We start from the raw sequence: 16,382 nt of genomic DNA on the forward strand, positions 1-16,382 counted from the left end.
GGCAGCAGATTTAAGATATTCTTTCAGTTTCTCGTTGCTCAAATGGGAGCAATTCTTGATATTTAGTTTCCCTCATCTTCATTGCTTTGTTTTGCTCGCGAGAAAGTGTCACTCATACTCGTTGAAATGTCACTCATAATTACACTGAAATTACGAAAACGTCACACATAGTAATTTGAAACCTTGGCAGCTATGTAAACATCAACAATCACATCTACAAAAGTTAATTATAGATTATATGTGACGCACATACGCTCAGTACTGTAGTGCCACATTCCATCAAAAATACACATGGCACTAAATAGGCAACTTGGTAATTATTAATTACCTTGATAATCAATATCTGTCGCTGGTTTTGTGTCTCTTATCTCTTTTTAATCTTCGTCACCATTTGGGAATCTGTTGAAAAGGTACTGCAATATGGCTGTAGGCCACAGAGTGGCAGTGTTTCCTAGAAGTTGTCGCATTGTCCCTCAGAAAACATATCTGCACATACATTTTTTTTTCAAGCCGCTGTTCTGATGTATGAATCCATATTGCCCCCACTTTCATATGAATAAGGTAATGTTTCGGGATCTAGATATTGGGACTTTTGTCTACTGTTTGACAAATGAACTTTTAAAGTACAACATTTGAAATGTGTTTCCTTAGCATTCAGAAAATGTCAATACATTTGTATTTTGCATTCCTTCTAGTCTGCACCAGCTGCAGGAAGAGAACAGACATATTATCAAGGAAGGTACATGGGTGAAAAGCCCAATGGGGACAAACAATTTGCACCTGTCAGACAAGGTAAAATAGACTTTATTTTCTTTGCAAATCAATTGTCATGTTTCCCAGTATTCAGCTTGTACGTTTACTCACTAAACTTTCACCCACATTTTTTTTGATACTCGACTTTATCCTGAAACACAACCCAAGTGCTAACATCACCTCACGTGACTGGCATTGGACAAGGCAGCCCTCTACTTAGTTGAAGACAAGACTTAAATTTAGCTAATATGTCATCTTTGCAAGGACACTGTCAGGGGACATTACTATCTGATTCTAGGGTCTGAAGGATTGTTGGAGCGTCAGGCACAAGGCCTTTTTGATAACCTTTGTAGTAATGAGCATCCTCTTGTGGCCAACTTTTGGAATGTTTTTAGGATTAGGACTAACCCAAGACTTGCAGAGGGCCTTTGCACAGGACCAGCCCCAGATAACATCAAACACAAAAGCGAAACTGTACCAATCTAGCTTTTTGGCTTGCTTTTTAGTTAATACAACTTCAGAAGTAGAAATCATTTTCAACAAGAGGTCAAAGATCAACTCAATATAGCCAAATCATGACTTTTAATGGGGTAATGTGAGTTCGGAGGACGGTGCGAGAAACAATGTAGATGGTGGTTTAAATGTACAATTTGACCTATCAAATCAGCAGAATGTTGAAGAATATTGTTTAAAATCATAATTGACAGAAAATAATAGAAGAAAAGACAAATACAGATCAGTGTTTCTTCATCACTTTATTTGCATTCTTTTTTTTGTTAATGTTAATACTATGACCTTATCAAATCTTACTTTAAATACAACTACATGCATTGTTTGAGATTATCTTGCTGTTTTACTCTTTATTTGCATGAGATCCCCTCTATAGGACGAAAAAGCCACTGCGAAATTGACAAACCCCCCTAATAGATGTGTGATTTATACATGAGTACAAAGTGTTTGAATTCGAGGGGTAAAATTAAGTGCCATGTATGTATGTGTGTGTAATGTTCATAAAACATGCTCACATTGCTTGCATATACATTTAAACTGAGTGGTCATTAATCTTTCAGCCGAAAAAGTGCTCCTTTTCTAGTGACATCTACCACTGTTGAATGTAATTTCAAGTTAAATGATATTTAGTATGTCGGATACAACTACTTGGTGAATGCTGTTTATCTTGGAAAGAGGTTAGGTGAAATGGATAAAGGGGCCATCCGATGAAAAGGTTGACGATGCATTTCAAAGCCAAAACTGATCTCATCAAGCAAAGCACCATTCTAGAACTCCTTCTCTTGGTGATTACTAGAGATACGACTCTGCATAAAGATGTCTCTATCTCTACTCTGGATGGCACTTTTAAACAAATTTGATTTTGTCAGTAATGACATACAACTGCCTCAAACTGGACAAAGAGCACCAATCAACCTAGTGTCCAAAACATGCAATGTAGTATGGAATTATATTTTTCTAACTGACTGCATAAGTTGGTAATGTATTTATTGTTTACTTTACTTATGAGTAAAGATGGGAAAGTTAACGCAAGTCCGAATCTCTCGCTCACACATACACACACACAGTCTCTCTCTCTCATTTTAGGCAATGTGCAGAAATAAATGTGAATTGGTAAAATGATCTGAATATCACATATACATGAATATAATGATTTGCGTAACTTATTTATCTTTGACTTGCTCTGATTGGTCTCGGGCAGTTTCGTAGGTGTCTTCTATACATGAGGTACAAATTGAGAGAAATATAAGCTTTCTAACTGTGGTGTCTACAAATCAGATTTCTGTTAATTCTGGCTTCAGTCTATTTGTGATTATTCGTCTCTCTACTTATGTTTCTTGATTTTAAAGTTATGATGTGCAATATCGTAGTTGTTAATATTTTACTGTTAGCAAACATTTTTAGGAAATGAGTTTCATAGGGCGAAGTATCCCTTTTATGTATTCTGCAGACATTAGTGAAGCTAACATTATTGTAAACTCCTTTATCCATATCAAGAAAGCTCTGTTCAACTCTGTTGTCTTCCTTCGGAAATTGATGTTCTGAAACTTCATATAAAGTTATGACCTATGGACTACCAATCAGTTTTAAACTTTACTTAAGGCCATCATTACAAAAGTGCTGATTCGGGCGCTACCACGACTCTGTGCTCGAATTAGGACTACACCGTGTGCAGTGATACCGCACTTCTTCGAGGTGCAATTTTTTTCAGGTAACATCTGGTTAAAATTGTGTGGGGGAAACACTGCACAATCCCAGTTTTCCCCTCTGAATGGGGGAAAATAAGTATAAGTGCATTATCATCCATTCTGAGAAGTTGGCACACACACTAAAGGTCATTTACTCGATCCAGTGTTTACCAACATCCCCACCCTTCAAGCCAAAGAGTCCCTACCCCTCCCGTGGACGGACCACTTCATGGTCTCTCTCCGCCTACCAGGAGCCTTCAAGAAACTCCACAAACCCACCACCTATACCAGGAACAGGGCATGGGCCAGACTCTCCGCACAGGAATGGGCCAGAACCCTGAACTCTACCACCCCTACCCCTTCGGAAGATCCGGTCACCGCAGATAGCAAATTCAGGGAGTGGATCTCCATGTCACTCGACTCTATCCTCCCCTTAAAAACCCGTGAGGATAAAAACGGGAAATTAGGATCTGCCCCATGGTACACCCCGGAACTCCGGACTCTCCGCAAAGACTGCAAAAAAGCAGAGCGACTATGGAGGAAAGACTGGCTGCACGCCAGCAAGGAAGCCTATCAGAGGTCGGTGAGAATCTACAAATCAACCCTGAAGCTCACTAAAGCCTCACACTACGACACTAGAATAAAAAACTCCACCAACTCGGCAAGAGAATCCTTTCTCATCGCCAAAGAGCTATTGAAAATACCAGCTCCCCCCTCATCCATCACTCCCCCGGCGGACAGAAGTGACGAATTGGCTACCTACTTCAACTCCAAAATCGCACGTATTCTAGTCTCCCTCCCCCATCCCTGCCTGCTGAACCACATGGACAATGATGCATCTACCAACCTCTCAGGAAACATCATGCATCCTCAGCTGACCGCTTTCCGAGCAGTAACACTGGACGAAGTAGGCACAACCATGGCCAAAATGAAAAGCGGCTCCCCTCTAGATCCTGCCCCCATTAGATTCCTGAAAACAGTAGCCCCTGTCATCGTGCCTACGATCACGGAGCTGATAAACATCTCGCTATCTCAAGGCTCTGTCCCCCCAAGCTGGAAGAGTGCAGTAGTCAAGGCACTCCTAAAAAAACCTCATTTGGACCCCGCCGACATGGCGAACTACCGGCCAATCTCACTCCTCCCATGCGTCAGCAAAATGGCCGAGAAACTGGTCAATGGGCAACTGTCACAGTTCCTTGAATCAAACAACCTTCTGCGGCAGTCACAAACTGGATTCCGCCTGGGCCACGGCACAGATACCGCCCTTCTCGCTGTCATCGAGGAGGCAAGGTGCATCCTGGATTCAGGAGGGTCAGTGGCAGTGATCCTCCTGGACCTCAGCGCAGCCTTCGACACGGTTAACCACCGTGTCCTACTCCATCGGCTGGCCGTGGCAGGGCTCGCAGGTTCGGCGCTCACATGGATAGAATCCTTCCTTTCAGGGCGCTCGTTCCAGGTATGGGATGGCAACTCCCACTCTGCCTCCCTCCCCCTTGCGAGCGGAGTCCCCCAGGGGTCATCCCTAAGCCCCACTTTATTTAACACCTACATGGCCCCCCTCGAGGATGTCGTCGCCCCCTTCGGGATTAAGATAGTGAGCTATGCGGACGACACGCAATTGGTCGTCTCACTCTCACATCTGGACAATCACCCAGACAATCTGCCGAACTGCCTCCAGCAAATTCACCACTGGATGTGCGAGTCATCGCTCAAGCTAAACGGATCAAAGACAGAAGTCATGCTTTTGGGCAAGCAATGGACCACCATCCCCTCTTCGGTCTGGCCAGACGTCTTCGGGGAAGTACCCACCCCGAAACAAGTAATTAAGACCTTAGGAGTCTGGCTGGAACCCGAGCTGTCTCTGAAAACCCAAGCAGCCAAAACAGCAGGCACCTGTTTTGGTCTCATGCGCTCCATCCACAGGATCCTCCCACTACTTCCGCCCCTATCTAGGAAACTCTTGGTCCAAGGCCTGATCCTTGCGCGGCTAGACTACAGTAACACGGTCTATCTAGGAGCTCCTGAAGCCACTATGGCTAAACTTCAGCGTACGCAAAACGCAGCTGCCCGGCTCCTTATGAATCTCCCTTCCAGAGTCTCAGCCAGACCAGCGATCAAGGCCCTCCACTGGCTTCCACTACGACAAAGGGTAGAATTCAAGGCCCTGTGCACCGCACACAAACTTCTCAACGGTCTCGGCCCTGCTATCCTGAGAGACCTGGTTACCCCCTACAAGGCCCCGAGATCCCTACGCTCGAACAATGAGCGTCTGGCCAACGTCCCCAGATACAGGAAGGCACGCACCGGCGGTAGACGCTTTTCTGTAAAAGCATCCTCAGGATGGAACTCACTTCCTCGCCCCCTGAGGCAGGAACCCAGCCATCTCCTTTTCCGGAAAAAATTGAAAATGCTGCTGTTCCCAAAATAAAGTCCCCTCTCCCCTCTGGTCTCCACAAATGCTACTGCGCGGGGATGCCTCCGGGTCACCAGGCGCTCTATAAATCGCTAAATAAATAAATAAATAAAAATACTTATAACCACTCCCCTTCCCACTATTGCTGCATGCTGGTGGGCGGACCTTCGGTGGTTTCTGGGGTATGGGCAGGGGACTAGGGTAAGGTGGCATTGCCTCGGGGAGGCACCCCCATATGCTGCTTGCTTTACCCTCACATTGTCATGGCCCCCTTAGGTGACGTTTGTTTCCTCACCTTGAACATCTGAAGCATGCACCACCACCGACTCGGCGTACGTGTGAGACAATCTGATATGGGCTTTTCCCTGTGGTCCATTCCAGGAAACAAGTATGACCGTTGACAAGCAGGGCCGCTGTGCACTCCTGGAGAGCCACCTTGATAGCCGGTCACTACTCCTCAGGGGCATCTACGCACCCAACACCAATCAGAGGTCCTTTTAGGATACCCTCTCCACCAGACTCGACCATAAAACCACATTACCATGGGTGTCGGGCATCGACTACTATTGTGTGCTTGATCTTGCGCTGGATAGATCCCATCCCCCGTTACCTTGCTCCCCCCATACACGCAGTTGGATGGCTTCCAGAACTGGGCACGCCATTGGCATGGCGATACCGACACCCTGGATTCCAGTTCTACTCCTTCCACTCCATAGCTCACAATTTACACACTCAACTTGACTGTTTCCTTTGCTCTACCCCACTGGCGACCCTTCTCCAGCACTCAGATTATCTGGGATGCATTGTCTTAGATCATGATGCTCAAATTATGGACCTCAGATGGGTGCCCCCCCACTACTCCTATGTGGAAGTTACAAGGAGATTGCCTGGAAGCCCTGGTGTTCTGTGATTAGCAGGGAGACCACATCCAACATTATGTTTCCAAGAACCATAATGCAGCCTCCTCCAGGGTGCTGGAGTGGGATGCCTTTAAAGGTGGTGATGAGAGGAGTCTGTGTTCAAAAGATAGCAGGAGTCCGCAGGTCACTGGAGAAGGTTATAGTGACAGCCAATGGGAAACTAGATAACTTGGGCAAAGCAGCTGATACTAACCTTGCACTCGCCACACAACTCGTGGAGGTGAACACCTCCTAGTTGCCCTTCTAGCATTTCTGCGACGCCACAATTTTATGGCCCATGTGGCCAAAGTTCACAGTGAAGGTGATATATCCGGCATACTCCTGGCCTGGCTAGTCCGACAGGAGTCCATGACTTGCCCCATCATTGAAGTGAAGTGGTCAATCTCGCAGGCAACACTGATGGTACACAAACTGACATACTATAGGCCTTCTACAATTACTATTCGTCCATCTACAGGGGACCACCCAATGCCGCCACTCCAGTGTTTTTTAGCAGGTATTACTCTCCCGTGTATCTCAACCTCCACTGGGCTCTCCTTAGATGCAGTGATCACGTCATAGGATGTGGCGCAAGTGATCCGTGACCTTGCCTGGAACAAAACACTGGGGTCGGATGGTCTTCCCCTGGAATATTACGGCACCTTCTCGTAACTCATGGCACCAGCCGCGGCCCGTGCAGGTAAGAGCAGTGGGGCTATGGGGCCGGGTTGGGGGGAATTCGACAGACTACCATGAGGGAAATTAAATAAAGAATTAATTATCCCACATTGTCGTTTTGTTGAAATCCCTCCCACCTGGCCCCAACGCCCCAGTGCTCTCACCTGCAAGGGTTGCAGCTGCATGTCACCCCGTATCCCAGAAATGTACAAGGCCATATTAAGCACTGGTGAACTCTTGCACTCGCTCCTAGAGTCCCTCTTGGTTTCCCTTACTGAACTGTATACAGACCCCACACAGCTGACATCTTATAGGCCCAGAGCCATTCTCGGGCCAACTATAAAAATCTTGGGCAAAATCCTTGCTGACAGGTTCACCCAAATCCTCCTGGAACTTGCGCACATGGCCCAAACCGGCTTTGTTCCAGCTGTAGCGCCTCCCACATTATCTGTCATCTCTTTCACGTACAGGAACAAGTAAAGAGACGGTTCCCATGAGCGGCCTGTCTCATTCTCGATCTAAAGAAGGTTTTCAATAATCTAAGGTGACACTCTCTTTTCACAGTATTTGGCCAGGCTATGGGCCTACTCCCGGCAACTGCACTCCAATCCAATTTCCCAGATTCGCCGATTGACCACGTGTCTGCCCCCTTCCAGGTTGGCCTTGGTACGAGATAGGGATGCCTACTTTCTCAGCTACTGTTTGCGCTTGCAATAGAACCCTTTGCCATACAGCTGCACTGGGAGGGTAGAGAGTGGGGCCTCCTACTCCTGGACAGGACAAACGGTATGTCCTTAAATGCGGACCACCTGCTCTTAAACATGCAAGTCATGAAGGCTGACCTTATGCCACTCCACGACACCCAAGCAGACCATGCCTCAGCTGCCAGTTCTTGAAGTCAACTGGGCAAAAACAGCCATATGCCCGCTCTGCCCCGATCAACAGTCATGCAACGTACATCTCGGCAACAGAGCCCTCAACTGGAATGCTCAGATGACTCGGTACCTGGGGGCCTATCTTTACCATAATTCCCTAGACCTATACAAGGGGAAGATCTGCAAGGCCTTGACGGGATTAAAAATCTAGGTGCACTGCTGGCAGTCCCTTCCTCTTACCCCCATTGGCAAAATCACCTTTGTGAAGATGACTATTTTACCCCACAGTCTATCATTCTATATTGTTTCACAAACCTCCCATTTACTCCACCACGTTCCTTCTTTAAGGAATAAGACACTGTCTTTTGCGCACTCATCTGGGGCGCTAGACGGAGACGAGTTGCTCTTACAAAATCTCAGCTGTCAGTTGGGCTGGGGAGGGCTGGGTGCCCCCCACCCCTTCAAGGCATACTTTCTTGCGTCACTGCTCCAATGGTTATCCCACTGAGCAGAACCCCTGTTGATATCAACTATCTGGGGCTTCCTCTTTCCGAAAGCTCTGCCCCCTTCCCCCTGGCCTTTGCAGGTCGCAACAGCTAGCAAATGCATGACCCAGATACATCGCTTCTACCATGGAGCCCCATTATATGCCCAGATTTCACCTCTGGTTGGTCTCCTCTGCGATCTGTTTTTCTGAGGATCTGGATAGAACACTCAGTGCTTACAGTTGGTGACCTCTGTGCCAAAGGCCGTTTCCTCTATTTTGACAAACTGGCCGGGGAATATGGCCTCCCACCAGGACAGTTCCTGTTGCACAGACAGCTTAGTAGCACATGTGACCCTATGTGGACCTCTTGGCCCGGGGACCCATTGCACATCCAGTTCTACAGACTATCCTGGCTGTTGGTGCCGGCCGGCACCTTATCACCTGGCTGTAAGAAGCCATTCTCAAACTGGCAGACACCCCCTCAGAGCACTGCGCTACAAATGGGAAGATGAATTTTGGAGTATGCTGCATGAAAGGGAATGGAATCGGGTATTCGAGTTTCCCAAATCAGTCTCCGGTAACTCCCATTTTAAAAACATACAATTTGTTATGCTCCATAGGGCCTATTCAACCCCGGCTTAACTACACCAATACTTTCCCGAGACACAGTTCGAATGTAACCCTGGACTTAGTTTGCGTAGTAGCACTACACGTAGCTACGCGAAGTGCACTTCGCACTACGTACACTATGCGTAGCCACGCGAACTGCATAGTGCGGTAGGGAAAATGCTGTTCGCACTGATTGCACAGTGCCGGATGCTTGTCCCCACTGTGCAATGATTGCAAACGGCATCTTGCACAGTGCAAGCGGTCGTTTTCTGCTGCTCGAGAAGATTTGTACTCGAGCGGCATCTACTCAACGCGGACTGTTAGTTTCTCATCGCGAGCGGTCGCGAGCATACACGACCATTCGCAATGAGAAACCTGACCTCCCCACGTTGAGAATCTCGCCGGGAGGTTTATTTTCCACGCTCGCGTTGAACAACTTGATGTTGCTGATTACGAACGAGGTGAGAGTCTCGCCGGGATGTTGATTTTGATCGCTTGCGGTCGCCAACTTGACCTTGAGGACCGTGAGCAAGCAAAAAATGCCCGCTACTCTACACATTTTTGCACTGTGCTACGTGCAATTTGGGTAGTGTGTAGTAGCGCAAACTGCGCACGCTCCACGAGCGTAGCGTAGTACTACGCCCAGGGTTATTCGAATGCCCATGCTGCTGAGCTCCTGACACAAACCTCATGCTGTGGTCTTGTCATGCCCTCCAAAGTTATAGGCATTAGATCCACACCACCCTGCGCGAGGTCAAAGAGCTACCAGACATTCACACATGGGAAGCATGCTCCTTAGACATATTTAAGCATAAGAAACAACAAAAAGTACGTGCCCTCTTTGCGACTCTAGCTCTTCTGCTTGCCAAACACACACTCATACTCCACTGGGACTCTCCTACAGTCCCCCTAGTGGATGCATGATGGGGAGCAGTGCGCAAATAGGACATGGCAGAAGAAGAAGCTCTCTGTTACAAGGCGGTACAATGTCTGCGCAAACAACCTATCTCCCCCCCAGTGGGCCGGCCCACCGTACTCACACATTTCCATTAGGAGGTGGGAAATGACAATCAATCCCATGAATAGGCCTCCGCAGTGAACTCAACTCCGTTTGCGGAGTTTGGGGAGTTTTTTCTGCACTCCATGTTCCACGGAGCTTGGGAGTGCAGAAAACTCAACGCCGCATAGTGCAGCAGAGCTTTTTCCTCGCTCGCGTTCGCCACTGGTAAGTTGGCGAGCATGTGCTGCCACTTGGATAGAATTTCAACTCGAGCGGCAGGAAGATCAGCACAAATGGCAGTTTGCGCTGCACTCCACCACTTACAGAATTCCACTGACTTTTTTTGTCACTTCACGGAGTTCCGTGAACTCTGCGAACTCTGCCCATGCCTACCTGTGAACACACTATGTGCTCCCCACATACGCTATAATCAATACCCCAATCGGGGTACCAACATTAACACTCGCCCACAGTCTTCCCTCACCTCCCCCACACAGCTAACACAAACCCATAGGCCAACCTGCCTACCCTCACCACAATGCCCACCTCGCTCTTTAGAATCTGCAACCATTACTAAGCCCGCCTGCCTCTCATCCTTATCCCTCCGTTAATATCCAGTTACATCGTTATGATGATCTGGTGCAGGATACGTTAAGCGTATGCCAAGGACAATACGAACCTTCTTACCTATATGCGCCCTGCGCTAATGTTTTGTGTTAAGCACTTAGGCATGGCTACAGAACTTCCTATCCGGCACTTCCGTCTCTTGCTGTAAGACATCACATGCTAATATTGTTTATATAATGAAAACCCCCCCAAAATGTTTTTAAAAAATCATCCATACTGAGGTGCAAAATTTGAAATGTGGAGGTAATGCAGTACCTGTAAATGTTGCACCAGAGAGTTCCAGTAGATACCAGCTGTGGTATTCTCTCTCAAAATACAAGTGTACTCAAAATGAGACTGACAAGAGAGTCGCTCGGCCAATAAATCCTTCAGGTTATTCACTTAATTAAAAACATGTTTGGACTTTGTCGATCAAATGTGAGCAGGAGAAAGTATAACTTGAAATCTCTCTAACCTTTCCAGGGTCCTTGGATATATACAGTCAACCAGAGGTAAATGCACACACTCCTCCAACTGGTGACATGCCAACCTATGTCAACACACAACATCTGAATATGCGAGCTCTTAAGGCACTACAATCAGAGGGTGAAATAGCGTTCAGCACATCACTAGACAGTACCAAAGACGTCAGTCCGGGAATGGATATATTTGATATGAGTGAGTTAATTTTTTAAACATTGATCTCCAGCGTTATTGTATTATTGCAATGTTCAAAATGGATTCTAAAATCCTACTGTAGCTTTTGTATTTATGCAAATCTTGAAGGGTTTCCTATCAATTTATTGATAGTCCCTATTTCTGCAATGTTCAGTACCAAATTTGTGTGAAACAAATATGGCTGTATGTTTTGAAGAACATTATAACATGTCATACCCAGTTAGATGGACCTCCACCCATTGCATTCAGAATTTCAACTAATTGAGCCTGTTAGCAAAATCGTGGTGTTAGAAACATGTATTTCCCATTTTTATGTGAGGAATGGGGTGCTAAAGTTTGAAGAATTTAATAATACTAAGCTTCCTTTGAAGAGATATTTTTACTTTTCTTACATTATTTCCTATGGGGTGTTACTTAATGTGTTTTTCTATTGAAGAGTGCTGCATTACCAGTGGTTGACCATGTGTGGTGCTGGACTTAGGCCAGTTTTGAGCTGTAGTACATTTACTTAGTACTTGTGTGAAGTCCTCTGCAGTCAGGGCAGAGATCTCTGCACAGAAAAGATAGGAGCGTGAGAAGCAGAGACTTCCACATGTAGGTTAGTGAGTAGTATATTGCCTTGTGAAGCACACATGGAAAAAGCAACATGCCATAGTGCCATATTTTGTTTACGTACGTATTTAAAAATGCTGTTTTGTAACTTACATTTTAGGTTTGTTTATGTGCAGGAAGGGACACCTTCCTGTACATAAAGCAACTTCCCTGCTTTCAGACACCCTTGCACTCTGGTGCAAGGATGCCTGCGCTGGTACTAAGTTGTGAAACTTAGCGACATTGCAGGGGGAATCACGAGGCTGCACCCTATCCTTGAGAATAGAGTGCAGCCTTTAGTTTCTGAAGTGGCAGAGAGAGGTGTTAAGCCTAGAAGGCTAACGCCTCTCTTTGCCCCTTCATTGGGAATATGGCCCACAGTGTTTAGGAGCTTTTGACCTTCAAGACAGACAAATTAAAACAGTAACAAGTTTCCCGTCCCACAACCAGCAGCAGCCCGGAGCACCTGCTTATGTTTTTTACATGAGCGAGAAATAAATGAAGCGAGTTTATTTTTTTTTTGTTTGTTTTCGGCTCTCAGAATGTCCCACTCCTTTGGGACTCCTGCTGGCTTTGCACATCTGAGACAAGGGGTCGCAGGAGCAGTGGAAGGGGTAGTAAGGCAGGACTTACATGCTTGTATTGTGAGCGGGAGTTCTTATTCAGATGTTCTCTGTATACAAGTGTAAGAAGCAGAAGGTGTTTTTTAATAAATACCTATAGTGCCTGCAACTAAGTTGTAGGTTGCATCTTTTCCTTGCATACTCATAGGGAAGAGAAGAACGGGCATGACAAGAGATACCAAAAACTATTTTATTTAATTTATGTTGGAATTAAGCCATTTGTACTCCAGAATGGCTTCAGTTTTTGTGTGTAGTTGTCACTGCTGTGCGACGGCTAGTACAAGTGTATGGGTGTCTTATAGAAAGCAGTCACCTATAAGCTTTTTTTACACCACCTCTACAAGTCAAAAGTCTTCACGATCCAGAAACAGAATAGAAAGGATTCATTTGCTAAAAAAAAGTGTTGTCGCACACCATAATTTGAATAGCAAATTGGCCAGCTTGTCCAAAATGCGTTTTTTGGGGTGCCATGAGACATGAGACAGTTGTTTTGTACAGACCGTGTAATCAAATAACTGAAGATGGCTAAAGCCCTCAACTATGCAATGCATAAATAATTTTTGATTTTTTTCTTTGGTATAAAGGTCCAGCTGACCCTATTGATACCCCCATCCTCAGTTCCTCACAAGTCTAAACACTTATCACAAATATATGTTGATTAAGACATAATTGTACGCTTTAACTATGGTCTCACAGTAGAAATCTCTAAGTCACAAACCAGTAGCACCTCTATTATATACTTTGAATTTCAATTCAATTCAAAAAATCTTTATTCGGATACAGATATATCCATAAAAGCACAGGTCAAAATAGCAGCATGATGGTACACAGATCAACAATAAAATACAATCAATTCATGATAAAACACAATAAAAAAACAATTTCTGTTTAGGCCCACTTGGTTTGTGCATGTACTGTATCATAAAAGAGGTTAAAAGACTGATCAATAGAAACCGTCTGTGAATTATTAGCTGTGAACGCGAATGTAATATTAATATAAATCAATAACATCAACCTTCATAAAGTGCACATTGTATTACGAGCATGCACTGCTGATTTTGAAAACAAGCCTATATAAAAAGTTAATTCTTCCTCTTCCTATGTGAGGATTTTCATGTAAGCTACGTTATAGTGGACAGGGGAGGTCTTTTTAAAGAATGGAACCAGAAACCATTTTGCATATTTTAAGTGAAAATTACAGAAAAATAGAAAGTGTAACATTGTTTGCCTGCTTCAGTTATTCTCAAGGGCATGGCAATTGATCAAGATTTTCATTATACCCAAGGGGAAAGCAGAGTAGAAATTTCACCGTGTCAGCCCTTAGACGAGTCCTTTCTCCCAGCAGCCTATCGGTTATAAAAGGTAGCTAGATGGCGAATGAGAAACATCCTCGATAGACATTTACCTGCCAACAGTGATTTTCTGAACCTCTGTTTTATGTCTTACTTTGCTATGATGTGCATATAGTGTGTATTAGCAATGAAGAGTTGGCTCTAATCAGTTAGGCTGAGCACTTCTATCTATATAACAAAGGGAATTGCCTAAACTGATACAGCTAGTCAAACATGAATTCAACTCACAAAGGAAGAAATCTCATTTCCGCCCGAGATTTTGCTAATTAATAGCGATTTATTCATTCAATTTTTAGAAAAAGTTTTTCAATTTTTTTTTACATGTTATATACAATGAGACACTACACCATTAAACTCAACACCATTATAACAATATAGATACTCATTCATACTGATCAAGCATATCACAGTCGTTCAAAAGTGCATACATCCATTCATACAAGATCTAACAATTCCCTCAATAACGGAAATGTCAGCAAGAGGAAATAAGAAAAAGAAAAGGAAAGGTTGCTCAATAAATCAATACATAAGGTATAATACACAAATGCTTATCACCCTAGAAAACAGTACACTTGAAATTGAATACCAAACAGATTATTTGATGAAAAATTTGTATGGCAATGTGTACAAAACTCAGGTGCAGTATTTTTCAACTCTTGGGTTTTAAAGATAGAGCAACACTTAATACAAGGGCCCTTATATACAATGAGACACTACACCATTAAACTCAACACCATTATAACAATATAGATACTCATTCATACTGATCAAGCATATCACAGTCGTTCAAAAGTGCATACATCCATTCATACAAGATCTAACAATTCCCTCAATAACGGAAATGTCAGCAAGAGAAAATAAGAAAAAGAAAAGGAAAGGTTCTTAGGCCCTTGTATTAAGTGTTGCTCTATCTTTAAAACCCAAGTGTTGAAAAATACTGCACCTGAGTTTTGTACAGGGGAATGTGAAAGGGCAATCAAAGAGCAACTAAAGAGGTACACTGACAGAGGTTACCCTCAAAAGGTACTAGAAGACGCAGATCTACGAGTACAACAAATCGATCGGGAGAGTTTGTTGAAAAAAACTGAGAAGTCACCTAGCGAACGTATTGTTTTCGTTATGAAACATTCCACTCAATCACATAGGATTAGACAAATATTGAAGAAGCGGTGGGAAATGATTGCTAATGAACCCGATTTCATTCACATATTCAAAAACTTTCCTATAATAGCACACACCCGTGCTAAGAACATCAGGGAGATACTCAAAAAACCGCAAAGAAATCAGATGGACACTTTTAAAGGGATGAGAAAGTGTTATAATTGTGGACAGTGCAACAACACAATTGTGAGTAAAACCTTTTCGCACCCTCAAACTGGAAAAGACATTGTTCTGAAGTTCAGTGCTGATTGTAACTCTATAGGAGTCATTTATGCTATACAATGTCCATGTGGACTGACGTACGTGGGACGTACATCGCGAAAAATCAAGACTCGAATTATAGAGCATAAAAGCCCAATACGCAACAAATCTACTACCTCTAGTCTAGCGACACATTGGACCAGTGCATCACACACTATTCCACAATTGAGATACACCGTACTAGAAGTGGTAGAGAAACACTCAGGCACAGATCACAATGTGGCATTGTCGCGCCGAGAAACCTTTTGGATTAAGAAATTGGGCACCCTCACACCGGGGGGGCTAAATGATCAATGTGAGATGCTTTGCTTTTTATGAACAGTATATGGTTGTATGTAAGTGAGTTGTAGGTACTGGCATCGCTATCATGCCACTGTGGAACCGATCATACGATTAGATTCTTATATGTTTTGCATACAATGTAAATCGGTTTTGCAATGTTCCTAAATGTTTCTGTGGTAACACATATCTGTTTATACCGCTATTTGGTGAGTAGCTATTAAAAATTACAGCATAGTATAAGTCGATTCAACAAGTACTGTTTTAATACACTGTAGTTGTTTCAAGGACACTGTTAAACATAGCTCTTATCGCTTATCACATTGTCAACTGTTTAATTTATTGTTTACACGTAGCCATTGGGACAGTATCAGTGTTATTAGTACAGTCAAATTAAGACTACGAAAATACTTCCTGTTGCATATCGTATAGTTGATTATTCTCTTTGTTCCCCTCTCCCAGACACCATAAGTGTGTACTTTATTTCGCTGGTCATGAGCACTACACATTAGCTCTAAAGATGTTTTCGTTTCATAATTGTTTTGGTTCAGCATTTTCCTTGTTTACTTATCTGTTGATAGGATGAGCGCACATCGTGCTCACTATGGGGTTCACATACATTGGCACCTTTTCACATCACTCATGGTTTAGGTCAAACATTGAGATTAGTTTAGCAAACTGACACATTTGAACATCATTCCGTTGAATCAAGAGACACAGCACAGGCAATTATGTTTTGTAACATTTCTCCGTTAGTGTTTGAGCTTCTCAAATAGTATCTAGCCCTTTAAGACTCCATGCACAGAGAACCGGACATTAGGTAAAGGACAGGGCGTAAGTCTATTTAAACAAGTTGCTTTGGACCGGATGTAGTTTCCGGAAGCAATCACGAGGTCGAGGGTCAGAGGACGCTGTGAGA

At 44.1% G+C, this 16,382-nt stretch overlaps 1 protein-coding gene across 1 annotated transcript in view; it reads left to right on the forward strand.

Annotated features, from left to right (window-relative positions):
- Positions 1-16,382, forward strand: part of SHC3 (SHC adaptor protein 3) — a 430,233-nt gene that overhangs the window by 399,373 nt on the left and 14,478 nt on the right. Inside the window, exons 9-10 of the mRNA XM_078675642.1 lie at positions 696-792; positions 11,002-11,196. Of these exons, the coding sequence (XP_078531768.1) occupies positions 696-792; positions 11,002-11,196 (292 nt within the window). The remainder of the gene's footprint in view (positions 1-695; positions 793-11,001; positions 11,197-16,382) is intronic.

The sequence above is a fragment of the Lissotriton helveticus genome, chromosome 2_1 (assembly GCF_964261635.1).
Source record: "Lissotriton helveticus chromosome 2_1, aLisHel1.1, whole genome shotgun sequence".
NCBI lineage: Eukaryota > Metazoa > Chordata > Amphibia > Caudata > Salamandridae > Lissotriton > Lissotriton helveticus.